Here is a 15,263-nt window from a genome sequence, read left to right as displayed (position 1 = left end):
TGAGGTGTGCTCATACAGGGCACCAGTATCTTAGAACTTAACAATGGGCAGGTCATGAGATTATTTCTTATTAAACAGCCACTTTACCAAAATAGCCATCAAGTTTTCCATGTGCTGTGGTAGATTTCCAGTGAAGTTTTCACTGGATGAAGTTACATCCTAAGAAAAACATAGCTCTTTGGTGGTAAACTTCCCCGGTGAAGCTTGCCCATGTCAAACCATCTGTAGCATTTTTGAAGCTGTGAATATGTGGGAACTCAGGGGTTTGGTTTTTTAATTTGAATATGAGAGCCTCATAGAGGGAGTTTAGGTTTGATAATAGATGGGGTGAAAATTTCCATCTTCAAATCTTATAGAAAGTCCAGTATTTATGGAAAGGCAAAGAATTTTTTTTCTCAAAAAAATTCATCAGTGCAAATGTATTTGTCACACAATTTGAATTCAACAGCTCATCATTTTCCTATGAAAAATTACTGCAGTGGAAAATTCTTAATTATCTATAGTGAAACATTTTCAATTCCATTGATCAGCTTCATCTTTCCGTATCCATATGTTTCCATGACTGGTTCCTTCCTCTCTCCCAGAGCTGCTTTTCTTTGTGCTGGAGCAAGCTGTCCTGGACAGTCCCAGCACATGAGGGATCTTTGCATTTGTGACAGGAAATCTATTGCACCACTTAGGTTTAATTAGAGCACAGTGACATATGATGAGTTTACACATCAAAGCCTAAAAACAACTTCACAAATTGGCTCTGGTCCCAAAGTGTATTTTGGGATCTGTATTGAATTTTGGGATGTTTCACTCTATTTAGTGGGAATATGTGAAACGCAGGGTTGGGTTCTTAGGGTCACTGGAATTATACCAATTCTTACCAGCCAAGGATATAGCCCAAAAAACCTGTATGTAGAGTTAAATTTGGGTTCAGATCAACTTGAATACAACTACATATTCCAGTTTTCTGTATTGGATGAAAAAAACTTCTGTCTCCCATGGAGAGAAGGGCAGGGAATAGTTCAGTCTATATGTAATGAATCACATTGTGGAGTTGCTTGTCTTTCTGCTGCTGGAAGGGGAATGCAGGGATCTCTCAGCTGACTGTTGGGCGCGTAATCACCTCCCATACTTGAATGCCAAAGTGAAATTAATCCAGAGCAAAAGTGCATGGAGCCCAGCATAGGTTTCACTGCAAAGAGAAAATTATATTTTACAGAAAAAAACGTTGGAAGAAGACAAGAGATTAACGTGTTGAAGCCTGGGGGTATTTTGATCCCATTATGATGGCCATTTATAGGTGCATAGAGAGGAGATTTTCCCCACTGCAACAAGATCTAGTCTGTGCAAATATACAGCCCAGGCATGTAATATCTGTGGTGGTGTACTCTGAAATACATTTGGCTAAAAGACTTAAATTACTTAAGAAAAAGGGAAAAAATATTCCAAATAATGAGTAGGTACATAATAGGTGCTAAAATAACAGCATGCACCTACTTCATTATTCAGTTGCTTATTTATTATCTTTATTCTTAAGAGTAATGATGTAAAAGTGCTTTTTTCCAAGTGTTAATTTAGTTCTCTGCAGATGGCAACCATCTGTTAAATGACAAGGCATTTACAGTCTTTGATTAGCACTTTATAGGACTTGGATGGACTTACTGTTACAATATGTAAGTATAGTTATGGAAGTGAAACTTGGTTGATTTGTTCTTTTCCTTTTGCTCTTACCAAAAAATGAAAAATTTAAAACCAAACAACGTTTTTTCCTGTCTTCTCCTATATTCGTGTTGTTTCCAGCTGAAACCTTGAAATTCTTGACAGAATGGCAATAATAGGAAATATTGTTACATTCTAGCACCATTTGTAGCCATTATGAGCGTCCTCATTCTAAAAAGACACCATGTGGATGAACTCCTAGGGATGCTCAAGGAAAGCACTGAAGTTTGAAGGACTTTAAGGATCCTGGCTTAGCAAGTAGGAAACTCCCTGTGGGCTGTGATGCACCTTTGAGTACTTAGAGAAAGTTGCACTGGGAGTCTTGTTTGTAAAATACTGTGACACACGTGGCTCTTCCCATTACGAAGTGATCCTCTGGAGTGAGTTCCACACTTTGTGTTTTACTGCTTTGAGCAACGACAGCCAACCCCCGTCGGTCCATAACCTCAGCAAGTTCTCATTCATTTCACATTGGGGTTTCCTCTGAAGTTTCTACAGGTTATGCTGCTGAACCTCAGTTCGCCGGCCCTGTTCTCGTTGTGTACTATTACTTTGCGCTTTTGTTTCCGTGTTGTCAGTAAAATTCATGGGCTGCTGTGGTTTGTTTTGTGTTGCAGAGCCCGGCCATGTCCCCGCTGCCGGAGGCGGAGCTGGTGCGCAGCTCGGTGCAGCTGTACCGGTACCTGCTGCGCTGCTGCCGCCGCCTGCCCCAGGGCCACATCCAGCAGCACTACCGACACGCCATCAGGCAGGTCAGCGGCACGGCTGGGCGGCACTGCCCTGCGGCGTTGGGGCTTCTTCTGCTACTGTTTGAACCAGCATAACTTGAGACGTTAGTGGATTTGAAGGGTCATAGTGGGAGTGTGTGAAGGACCATTTCTTTTTGCTTGCTTTGAATCTGAAACCTACTTTTCTTGGCTTTCATCTCTAATTCTTGTGTTAGTCAAGAAAGTGAACAATCATTACTTACTCCATAAACACATCTTTTATGGTGAAACCTGCTGGTTCCTTGTCAGTCATTTATATATCCCCCCATCTGGGTAAACCTCATCTGACTGTTCGTATTCCATACTTCATATGGAGGTTATTTCATGCCTTTGATCATACCTATTGTCCTGTGTCTTTCTAGTTTTAACATACCAGAAAATTTCAATTGTTGTTCTGAATTGAAGTTCTCTGGGTTTTTTATATTGATGTATGAAAGGAGCAGAATACTTAATATGAAATTGCATATGACCGGATTTGTTATGGAAAGAGCACAGCCAGGTGCTACATACAATGTGTAATTTTACCTTTTCAGACCAACGGTTTATTTTTCTGAGAATTAAATGCTGTCTTTATTTTGACAACTGCTGTGTTGACAAGTCAGTGACACTTGGAATGTTGCAGAGTTTCAAAGTTCATGCTGATGAAGACGATCCTGAGCGAATCCAGCAGATCATTAAGAGAGCCATTGAAGATGCTGACTGGGTGATGAATAAAGTAAGTGCTTCGGATTGTCTGCATTTTGGTTTCAGTTCAGAACAAAGAAGAAAACACTGGAAAGCAAGTTCTGAACAGCAAATTGTTGTCCTGGATGTTGAAGTGTTGGGTGAAAGGAAATACCCAGCCAGGAGGTATCTGTGATTGTGACAGTTCTTGTTTAAAAATTCTCTTGTTCAATATAAACTAATGTTGGGTTTTTTTCAGAACCAATAACAGTTTAGATTGGTCTCTGTGTAAGTCTTTGTTTCCATAAAGAACTATTAAATATCAGCAGTGGTGGCTAGTATCACTCTATTATAGGAGAAAAAATTAAAATACAGCATTTCACAAGCCACATCTTGCTATGCATCATCTCCTTTCCTAACAGAATCTGTCCTCAGACAATTTACACAAACTTCCAGAACTATTGTTTTTCCTCAGACCTTGCCCATGGCTGCAGAGATCGGGGATAGATCACACAGGGGCAAAGCTGTGGTGCTGGGTTCCCCTGTGCCACAGTTGTCAGCCAGTGGATCTGCCCCTGTGCTGTCAGACTGGTTTCTTAGATGAAAGAATGAGGATTTTTTTCCATTAGACAGTTGAGAGTCACCTGTGCTTCCTGGGATTTCAGTCTGGCCTGGGGAGTGTGATACCTTAACATGGTGTATAATGAAGCAAGTCAAAAGTTCAACTTGCTCTCTGAATATCTGTGATTTAATTTACTAAGTGACTCTTAAATCCTTTTCTCTGCCAGTCCATGAAATCCAAATGGGAATTGTTACAGGAGCAAGCACAGATTAGTCACAGATTATGATATTTTAGCAGTAACCGAATCCCAGCAGGTACAATCTAGTGAATAAGTGTGCCCGAATCACTGTTTTATACTCCAAGAGGAAAACCTACCAAATTTCAATCTAACTTAAAGAAAATGGATATAAATTTATTTGGATCATGAAGAGGAGTTGTAAATCCTTGTTGGTATGAACTGTTACTTAGTTGTGTGCTCTTTCCCACAAAAAAAATTTTCTTTTTTTTTCAGTATAAAAACCAGAAGTAGAAGAGGAAGGATGAAGCCAAGAAGGACATTGGTAAACATCCTTAGAGGACTTGCAGTCAAGCCCAGTACTATATTAGAATTACTGGAATTATTGCCTGAAGTTTTCTCTTGGATAATACAAATACAGTAATTTATATTTCACTGGGATGTCATGAAGCTAAGTTAATATTTCTGAAGCTATTTAATTTTGTAAATTAAATTATATGGTCCAGGTTAAAACTATTGTATAATCACAAACTTCTAAGTTAAAGCCCAAGATTGCCTAAGATTTGAGTAATTTATTCCACTATACTGTTAGGCCTGGATCAGCCTTGGCAGCATGTGATAACTTGTGCAGGTTCTTTGGGGACAGGGTTCCCCTGCATCAGTCACAGTGGAGTTCGGGACCGAGCGTTTCATCCTGTGTGTGTGACACTGGTTATGGCAGGCACTCTGCTGCGTCCCATCAGCCTGCTGGCACCCTGGGCATTGTCAGAGTGCCCGCTGAGGGGGTCTGTGCCCGCTGAGGGGGTCTGTGCCCGCTGAGGGGGTCTGTGCCCGCTGAGGGGGCCTGTGCCTGCTGAGGGGGTCTGTGCCCACTGAGCCAGGTCTGTGCCTGCTGAGGGGGTCTGTGCCCGCTGAGGGGGCCTGTGCCTGCTGAGGGGGTCTGTGCCCGCTGAGGGGGCCTGTGCGTGCTGAGGGGGTCTGTGCCCACTGAGCCAGGTCTGTGCCCACTGAGTGGGGTCTGTGCCCGCTGAGTGGGGTCTGTGCCCGCTGAGGGGGTCTGTGCCCGCTGAGGGGGTCTGTGCCCGCTGAGTGGGGTCTGTGCCCACTGAGGGGGCCTGTGCCCACTGAGTGGGGTCTGTGCCCACTGAGTGGGGTCTGTGCCCTCTGAGGGGGTCTGTGCCCACTGAGCGGGGTCTGTGCCCACTGAGCGGGGTCTGTGCCCGTTCAGCGGGGTCTGTGCCCGTTCAGCGGGGTCTGTGCCCACTGAGCGAGGTCTGTGCCCGCTGAGGGGGTCTGTGCCCGTTCAGCGGGGTCTGTGCCCACTGAGCGAGGTCTGTGCCCGTTCAGCCGGGTCTGTGCCCGTTCAGCGGGGTCTGTGCCCACTGAGCGAGGTCTGTGCCCGTTCAGCCGGGTCTGTGCCCGCTGAGGGGGTCTGTGCCCGTTCAGCCGGGTCTGTTCCCAGGATGGCGCAGTCAGTGCCTGTGCAACGCTCTGCAGCTCAGAGGCTTCACACCGCTTTGCAACACACAATAAATGTCCTTTAAAGAGGGGAGTCCCTGTCCTTTTGAAACTGCCCGCCTCCCCAGTGCCAGGCTGGGTTTTCCCGAGGGCTCAGCGCAGGCCCGCCGTGTGCCCGCAGTGCCGCTGCGCTGGGTGCAGCTGCGGCGGGCCGCCTGCAGGTGGCGGTGCTCGCCCGGCGCGCTGTCCCGGGGGGCCGGGAAAGGACAAAAATTAACTCCGGGCTCACAACAGGCGAGGAGAGTGTGACAAGAGCTGTAACAGAAATGGGGCTGAAAGTGCAGTTCATAAAGCATTGTATCAAAAAAACTTCCTTTTCTCTGCTAACCCTCCTCTCCAGGAATTCCTGCTCTCTGTTATTCTTCGTTCTGCCATCCCCACTATTGTTCCTCTCTCTACTCCCATGTCTTTCACATGACCTTATACACCCCTAACTTCTGTTGTCTTTGTTTTACCAATCCCTTAAGGCTGTTCTAATCTTGTCCCTCTACCCCACTTATTTCTCCTCCTCAAATCCTTTTCTGTACCAGAAGATACTCAGTATTATGCAGGAGCCAACCTTCTGCTTAACTTCAGATAAAGCAGGAAGGTAATAGACTTGCTCAACACAGTAGGTGGTTTCTTCCATGTGAGGAAAGCCACTTGTCTTTCTACTTAGGTACATTTGTTTTTTTGAAAGTGCAGCCATTCTGGTTTAAACTTTCAAAATAATTTGGTGCAGGGCAGAGCACAGAAAGCTTCAACCTTGGCAGTTGACAAGGAATATCCAGTATGATGCTGAACACTAATAAAAAAGCTCAAGTATTTTTGATAGAAGCTCTCTGAATGTGTTGCTTCTGATCAAGGGCAGCAAACAGGTGACCCATACAGTTCTCCAGGTCTGTTCTCTGTGTGTGGTCTGTAGCATGGAGATGCAATGAATTTTGTATCACTGCAATAGTGATTAAAAACTCTCATACTTAGGGGGATTAACAGCATATGGAAGCATGGTTTCCTGAACTTTAAATGTGGAGTGCTCACACTCCTCTATGGCTTCAATTGACTTTTGGTAGTGTGAGATGTAATATTTTGTTCAGTTACAAAACAGGACAATTGCATGTGTTTAAATCATTCTTACATGCCTGTTATTTAATTTATGGCTAGTTCAAGAGGGAAAGGACTACGGAGCTGGAAGGTGCAGCCATGGCATGTCTGCAGCTCCAAATGTCTGAGGTACCAGCTGGGATATGGGAACGTCAGACCAAAGGTATGATAGATGTAACTGATCTGGAGGACCAGGATCTGTGAATTACAGGGTTTGGAAAGTGCTAGAGCATTCAATTCTCAGTAGAGTGCAAACGGGGAACGTGGTTGGTGAGGCAGAAGACCTCATGACTAAATATTTTGATAGTAGTGATTCAACAGGAGGCATGAGGAGATGTCTGAGGGATTTTTGTTGGGGGGTTTTTGTACAAACATAATCTGGTTTTCAAAATAAAAAAAACTTTTAATAGAGTCAAAGATAATTTTTATTTACTCAATATACAAATAATTTTCCAGATGGTGAGGAGATATGATGCTAACAACTATTTACTTCCTTGTAATAGTGAAAGTAACCCCAGTGCCTCAGACATATTTCTGTAATGACTGGACTGAAGAGCCATTGAGCTGCAGAGCTGAGGTTTTTATCTTTTCAAGACATTGTACACGTTCCATTCCCCAGCAGCATAATTTGAGACCAAAGATGTTATATTAGCTCACATGTAGATGAGAACCTGAACTCTGAAAGGGGTTTTGGGCAGAGCTTCAGTACTTTTGACCAAAATTACTATTCCAGAAACTTCTGCTCAGAAGTCATTTAACTCTGGAGTTGCCCAAATTTATCACTCACTGATGTGTCTGACCTGAGAGTTACACGGTGAATTGAGTTCTCTTCACCTGTGTTTGAGCAGCGCTCTGCCTCTCTGCCACCCAGCCCTGCTGAGCCTGAGGAGCTGTTCCCTGTTCCTGTGGTGCCACTGTGCTGGCAATTGCTGCCCATGGTGAGAAAGACACGGTCACAGGCACCGTCCTCCCGGGTTCTGCCATGGCAATTGGGAAGAAAATAGCAACCCCAAATAGACTGGTGCATCTGTGTTCCCATAATCAGTCCTCCAGAATCTCTGAACGTAAAGATGGTGGGTAAATGAGGGTGTGTTGCATTCTGTAATTACTGTTGAAGAGTTTAAAAAACTTGTGATGCTCATGAGGCTGCTGACAGAGCAAGGGATACTGTCAGTGAAAGGACACAAGTGTATTCATAGGCTTCAGTTTCTTTTACTGCAATGAGGAACCCATTTCTGCACCATTTCTGGTAAATGATGGGCTGTTGATAGGTGGTTACAGTAAACAAATGATCAAGGGCCAATCAGAGGTGGTGTCAAAGCCCTGGGTTTGTGGCCTCACTGCATAAGCATTCCGTCGCCACCCTCAGTTTCAGTGTGGAAGAGTATCCTGTGCTATTGGCTAGCCCAGGGTTTTCGTTGTGTTGACACAAATGTAATAACTGTATTCTGCCAACAACACTTTTGCAGCTGGTTCCACTAAGACCTTGAGTCAATAACTTCTCCTAGATACTCCACAATTAGGAGCTGAGTGAAGTTAACAGTTCAAAGGCTGTGTATGGGCAGCTCTTGATTAAGATAGTGAGGATTTCACTGGAGGCTTGTTATGCAAGAGCAAGACAAACATTAGAACAAGGAAAGACAGTTGGGAGGCTTCTGACTAATAAAGAGATATCATGCCTTACATTCTTGAAGTATGGAGAAATTAATCATTTAAATCACTTTACACACTTATCAACATCCAGTCTAAGGCCAGAACCAACACTGGTCCTATACTTTCTGTTTTGTGTATACATGGCCTTGGAAACCTAAAGCTGAAATTGTATGGAAATAATCTGTACAATACAAATATGGAAGTAACATGTCAAAACATGGAGCAGTAGCAGTGGGTTGGTCAATGTATTTTGTTTAGCATTTAGGTTCCTGCTCTTAAGCCCACAGAGAAATGGTAAAGACCACTTTGGTTATTAGCAGCCTTGGAGCCTCATGCAGAAGCTTCCCCGTGTAGTGAAAATCTTTCCCTTTTATTTAATTTTGTAATTTATTTATTCATTTCAGGTTTTGGTACGGACAAAATTGTAAATTTGTGGTTTATGTAATATCCAGGATAGCATTCTGCCCTTCACATGGCCAGAGACAAATACACTTCTGATCACATTCTTGTGTCAGAAGTGTTACTGATTTCCATTCACACTCACCACCAAAAGTCATTTGAGCCCTGTGGGTACTGAATAGAATATTTCCAACCCAGGCTAGGCCTTGTTTAGAACCATTTGTCAGTAATGGAATATTCTTTAAATCATTCTTTAGCACTTTGTAAACTTTCTCACATGGTGGGTTATGTCACAGGCATTGCTTTTTGTTCAGGGACACTTGAGCATGAGGACTTGATGCTAAACAAAAACCTCTCCTCCATGGTGTTTGGCTCATTTTCAAATGTCATAAGGAAGTGATCTTTACGGTGATGCTGTAAAGAGGAATACACACTATTTCTGGGAGAAACAAATAATATTGACTCACATCTTTTTTAAAGGAAACAGTTTCTTATTTGTAATAGCTTTTAACTTGGCATTATAAATTGTGCCTTCATATAAAGCTCTGATAAGCTGCAAACTGAACAGGCAGCACATCTGTGAGTCTTAAATATTCCATATCATATTATCTATTCATTGTGAGAGTCCTTGACTTTAAACTGTAAGAATGAGTCTTTAGACCTTTATGTTCCACAATGTCATGTCCCTCAGTGTCACCCCAAAGAGGTGATTTGAGGTGAGCAGTGTCTTGGTCAGAGCAGTCTAAAGCAAGCCCCGGACACACGACACTGCTGGACACAGACCTGCACTGCCCACTTGGTCTGTCCCTTTCCTGCAGCCTTGCCTGCTGATGTACCTCTGCTGGAGCATGAGCCAGCTGGTGCATCTTTCAACTTTTGTATTATTTGATTAATTTATCTTATACTTCTGTCAAGCCAGCTTTTATGAAATAGTGTTAACTGAAGTATACACTTGTCATCAAGTACTCCTTTCAGCTTGTGATTAAGCAGGGCAGACATGTTAACTTTAAAAAAACCCTGCTCTTTGAAGACTGTTTTCTGTTTTCCTCACAATTGTGTTTGATATTTTAAATAGTTTTAAAAGTTTTGAAGCAGAGGGAGGCATCTGTCACTTGCACCTAAGAGCTTAGCAATGTTTGTGTTTGTCACTGCGGGAGAGGCCCCTGCCATTCCTCACTTCACCTTTAGAGCCTGCAGAGGAAAGCTCTGGGGCTGCTGTTTGCTGTCCTCACCTGTGGACACTGAACTTACCCATTCTGTAACTATCAACCTGGCTGACTTTTGCCCCAGAAGAATCTGCCTTCATGTTTTGCATGAATCCATTTTGAAAAGGATTAACTTGATTTTTGTTTTTTTAATCAGCAGCTTCTGAGCCAGCTTGGTTTGGGTGCTCCCCAGAACCATTCAGGCAAAAGATTTCCCAGCCCATCGAGTCCAAGTCGTGCCCGATCCCCACCTTGTCCCCAGCCCAGAGCACTGAGTGCCGTGTCTGACCTTCCTTGGACACCTCCAGGGGTGGGGACTCCAAACGTCCCTGGGCAGCCCCTTTCAACGCTTGAGAACCCTTTCTGTGAAGAAACTCCTCTTGATGTCCAACCTGAACCTCCCCTGGCACAGTTTGAGGCTGTGTTACTATCCCATATAAAATATTTTCCTTCTGCTGCAGCTACACAACTTCAGACTGAATGGCCTCATTACCTGTGGGCTTCCTTCTGCCGGGGTTCAGCGTCATCTCTTTAAAAAACACTGCACTTCATGTCTTTTTATTGTTACAACTTATTTTTTGCACCATCTCTGATATTCATTCTTGTTGAGAGAAGTTTAAAACTGCTGGTGTTTTGATTCATATTCTCCCCTTCTACAGAATGGATTTTAAAAGATGGAAAATTGACAATAAATTCTTGCAGCTGATGAGGTTGACTCATGTCCTGCAATAAATAAAATCACACAGGATCTGGGATTTTCTCAGTCTTGCTTCAATTTCTTAGCAGTCATTTAATCTACAGAAAGCTGTGTCTCAGTCTGAAACAAGGAACAAGGAAAACTGTTTCAAAACAAATGTCAAACAGAAGCTAGTCTGGAAAACATTACGTCATGATGGTTGTCTGATGGAGGCAGAGGTTGTATATTTTGGAGCCTGATAGTGAGCCACTCTGAGGACTGACTTTTCATGCTTAAAAATAGAGTATTTTGGTTTCCACAATTGCACAACTGTGAGGTTTGCTTTCTCTTTTATTTTCTGTTTTCCCCTCCCATTTCTAGAAGTCACAGAAATGGTGTGTTTAACCACAGTTTACAGTACAGAATGCAGACACCTGTTGAGTCTTGGAGCTTTCTCTCCCCTAAGACGTCGGTTGAGTTTGTCCTCTTCCTAGCTGGAAGTATCTCACAGAGTAAGTTGCAGCTTTCTGGCCAAGATTTCAAAAGTAATTCTTGGATTGCTTTTTAGGTGCTTAACTCAGGAGATCTTCAAAGGGCACACAGCAGCTCTCAGACAGGTTGGGACTCAGGACAAGCAGCAGGAAATTGCTTATTCTCCACTAGCGTGGCTCTGTGTTAGGAGGTACTGACATGGTAATGATCATTTTGCAACTATTTCAGAACATGGTTTAAAAATACTGGGATTTCCAAACCCTGCTCCGAACTGACAGAATAGAGCCTGTAGGATGTCACAGTGACATTATGCCAAGTCTGGTGATTTCTAATTGATCAAATGCAGTGAAAAGGCATCCAGGGTTTATTATGAAATTTGAGATGGAGAGCTAATCCCTGCACTCTAACTTCATTATCCTAATAAGCAAAGGTGCAGACTTTATAGCTGAGGTAATTATACAAAGAATGTACACAATATGAGTGGTATTTAGCATAAAAAGTAACTTGAATGCAATTCATATCTGGCTGAGAGACGAACAGAACCATAAACCCTTTGATCTAACAATGAGACTTTGAAAGGAACAGATTGTGTACAGTACTGAACCTGTAATCTGCTCACTTTATTGCACTATATGGGGAGGGCCTTATTTATTTACTATTTATGAAGTGTTTTCAATTTTATAAGTATCTGAAAGAAAACACAGATTATAATTATGCAGTTTTGCTGCACAGAACTCTGTAACACTTTTAAGAACCTCTGGAACCCACAGGGACTATTTGTTAAATGGGAGACACAAATCTTGCCTTTGTGCTCTATCAAATTCTGTCTTGGTCTATACTAATAAAGGCAGTCTATATTATGACTTATCAGGATGTTTACTTTCCATGCTGTTCTTGGGTTCTGAGCCAAAGCCACTGGAATCAAAGGGAGAGACTCCCATGTACTTCAGTAGCATTCACCATCTTAAACCATTTTTCACTGCCTGGAATACTCAGAGGAATGGCCTGTGCTTAATCCTGGTTACCAGAATTAAAAGTGAAACCATTTTGTTTATCCAGTTTTACAAAACACAGTGTCTGCAGGGGCCTGGGTGGACAAGTGTAAGAGGTGGATGTAATGCTGAAGGCAAATATATCCTCCACAAATCAGGTTGGAGTCTGGGCCCAAAGGCATCACTCTATGTGAGGGGAAGGCAGAAAAAATTCTGAAATTTCTTTGTCCAGTAATTTGTTTCTTTCTTTTCCCATGCTCATATGCTCTTTTGGAAAAATAAAAGTCCTGCTGCCGCCTTTAGTGCTGAAGAACTGCCTTTTTTCTTGTTTTCAACTTTATCAATGTTAAATCCAGCAGTCCATTTAAAATGAGTTGATGGTTTGCTGGTCAGTGGTTTATACTGTACTCATTTGTGTCTCACCACTGAGCTGGGTCCTTCCTTCTCCGTGGTGCACTCACTTTTGCTGGTTAGTCAGAGATGGGGTGGTGTGCTTCTTGCAAAATTATCATCCAACTGGGTAGGAACTTATTACAAGACCCTACCAAAACCACGCACGAGCTGTCATTTCTTACATCTTTATCCAAGGGTGTCAGACACTGTGTGGGCAGAAACTTGAGAAGTCACCTTTTCTGCGATGGTCGTTCTGCCAAATCAAGACATTAACTGTGAGGATTTATCTCTCATGAATGTGAAGTCATTGCAGGGCGCCAGTCGTCTGCCTTTCACACATGCAGCTTTGCTCTTCCATTGAAAAGAAATGGGATTCCAAAAGCAAAAACATGGGAGAAAATCGGGATCAGAGATGTTATGTTGGACAAGGACTTTGACACTTCATGGAAGTACAGAAACAGTTGATCCCCAAAAACCCCACTAGGAAGAGGAGCAGTGTGTTCTTTTAGAAAATTGCCAGATTGCACTTAAGTCTTTGAGGCTGGTACATGAGAAAAAAGAATGAAATGACATAGTGGTTTTCAGCTTGTGCTGGTCAGAGAGGTCTCTTGAGCTACCTGAACCTAATGGACAGTGTTGTAAAGTCGCAGAAAATTCCCCTTTATGTTCCCTTCTGCCAGGTTTCAGATGAATGAATTAAAAGTAGTCATCATAAGAACAAGATGAGGCAAGAACGTGCTTTTGACCAGAAAACTTGCTATTTCTGTCCCTTAAGCGAAGTACACAGTTGCATCAGCTCCTCTTGCTTTGGTGGCTGTGGTGCAAATACCCCACACTGCAAGAATGGGGTGAAATATTTAGACTGCATGAAGTAATTGTTTTGCATCCTATCTTTTTGGAAATTGAGACAAAAATTGTTATGGCTAATAATAGCACCTGCTAATTAATCTGTAACAATCCTTTGATGTGTGTACTAGGACCGCTTATTATAGATTAACCCCTGTGACTTAACCCACTCCATAGAGCTACCCATCACTTTCTAGAATCTGACCTTATCAAGACATACTCCTCCACGTCTCTTTTTTGTATTTTCAGTAAGTGACTTTTCAAACTCCTGAGTGGTGTCTCCCGTTCCAAATGTAGCTTCAAAAACCATCCACCTCTCTGTCAGTGTGGTCAAGAGATGTCTCAATCAGCAGTGTGTTTGCTTGCTGAAAGAAAACCAAGCTAAATAGTCCATCCCTAGCCTGGAATTCCTATAGAAGGAGAGTGGAGGAAAAGCAGCGCAATTGGAGTATCTGCATGCTTCAGTGGTGAGCTACTGAGTCCAGCTTGGACCTCCAGTGCACAAAGAGCGAGTTCAGTGGAGGCCACCAAGGTGATTGGGGCTGGGGCACGGTGCTGCCTCGTGAGGAGAGGCTGGAGGAACAGGGCTTGTTCAGCCTGGAGAAGAGGAGCAGCCTTCCAGTGGCTTTCAGGAGGTCGCTGAGGAGATGGAGCCAGGCTCTTTGCAGGGGTGGGAAGATGAGAACCAATGGGCAGAAGCTGACATGAGAAGTCCAGGCTGGGTATAAGGAGAAATTTTATCCCCACAAGGACAGCGCAGCAGCAGAGTAAGTTGCACAGGTTGCTGTGCAGTCTCCTTCCTCGGAAGTGCTCAGGACCAGTCTGGATCAAGCCCTCACCTCACAGCTGACCCTGGCAGGGGCAGGAGGTTGAACTAGATGAAATGCTGAGGTCCCTTCCAACCTGCCTTCTTCTGTGAACTATGCATGATGTCACTTTTTATTGACTTTGTTTCAGTTATAGGAGTCATATTTGAGGAATATTCCACAAATCCCAGCACTATTCAGTGTACCCTACCTCAGCAACTGCCTCAGGTTCCCCTGCATGTTGGGTTTGCTTGATAGGCAGCTCCACATGAAGAAACAGGTGTCTTATTCAGTGATGGAGGATTAATGAGAGTATATGTGACCATATTCCCAAAGCACACCTTGTGTATGTGACAGAGAGCCACAGCACCAGGGACACAGGTAAGCACCAGCTGTAAGCAGCCCTGCCGGGGTGAGCTTGCATGGAAAAGACTGCTCATTCCCTGCTGACTGACAAGGTAGGGTGAATGTTTCTCCAGTTATATAATCACTGGATAATCAACTAGCAAATTAAAAAAGGAGAAGATGTAGTGAGAAGGTATGTTCAGACTGAAGTCTTTATTTAGATCTGTGATAGGAGACAGAATTTCCTGAATAGTTCAAAGATTCACTCCATGAAGTGGAAGTGGCAGCAGCATGGCAGAAGATTGTGTTCTGGGATGCTCCACAGAGACCAAATGGGGAAATTGTCTGTATTTCAGTGTATAAGTATTGAGCTGGACTTGCAGCTCAAAATCAATGAAAACTGACTAAAAATACTCTGAAGATAATGGAGAATGTGCCATGGAAATAGTCTTTTTTGATAGGTGAAGGCAGATAGTTGCTGGAGAAGGAGCTGTAAGCTCACACCCCACAGCCTCTGGCACCATTTCCCTAAGGGGAAGGGCAGAGGGGAGGTGATTTCACGCTCATGGAAAGTTTTGAAAATGTGATGTAATTCACACAGACACTAAAAGTTGTGCAGATGTAGGCAAGACTGCCCTAACTGTAGCGCTTAGCAAGAAGTCCTTAAAAACGATTTTAAGTAGTAAAAACGTGCATAAAGATAAAGTAGAGCCATAAAATTACCTGAGAAAACCCCTTTCTCCATCCAGGAAACGTGGAAAGCATGCCTTGGTGTAGACCAAGGAACATTGTCCAAAGTGTGACACATGAATGTGCAGGAAACAACTGAGTAGATAAAGGCAGGTGTAAGGAAAAGAGACTCAGAGGTCACCAATAAAGAGAAGCACATAAATTTTACTAAAATTGTTTTAACAGTGC

The 15,263-nt window shown here is 43.2% G+C and overlaps 1 protein-coding gene across 4 annotated transcripts in view; it reads left to right on the top strand.

Annotated features, from left to right (window-relative positions):
• LYRM9 (LYR motif containing 9) overlaps nt 1-11,727 on the top strand; it is a 30,888-nt gene extending 19,161 nt beyond the window's left edge. For 2 of the 4 annotated variants that reach the window (XM_082294385.1, XM_082294387.1), the window contains exons 2-4: nt 2,328-2,462; nt 3,100-3,192; nt 4,214-4,827. In XM_082294385.1, coding sequence (XP_082150511.1) covers nt 2,328-2,462; nt 3,100-3,192; nt 4,214-4,231 — 246 coding nt within the window. In that variant the 3' untranslated portion in view covers nt 4,232-4,827. Of the gene's footprint in view, nt 1-2,327; nt 2,463-3,099; nt 3,193-4,213; nt 4,828-6,598; nt 6,702-9,955 lie in introns of those variants that run through there. The other 2 variants (XR_014226983.1, XM_082294386.1) reach the window with 2 other exon arrangements.
• Nucleotides 11,728-15,263: the final 3,536 nt, after the last annotated feature.

Source organism: Coloeus monedula, assembly GCF_965178545.1.
Source record: "Coloeus monedula genome assembly, chromosome: 20".
NCBI classification, from domain to species: Eukaryota; Metazoa; Chordata; class Aves; order Passeriformes; family Corvidae; genus Coloeus; species Coloeus monedula.
Note: the sequence above shows the minus strand (reverse complement) of the source record. Positions and strands in the feature narration are given on the sequence as shown.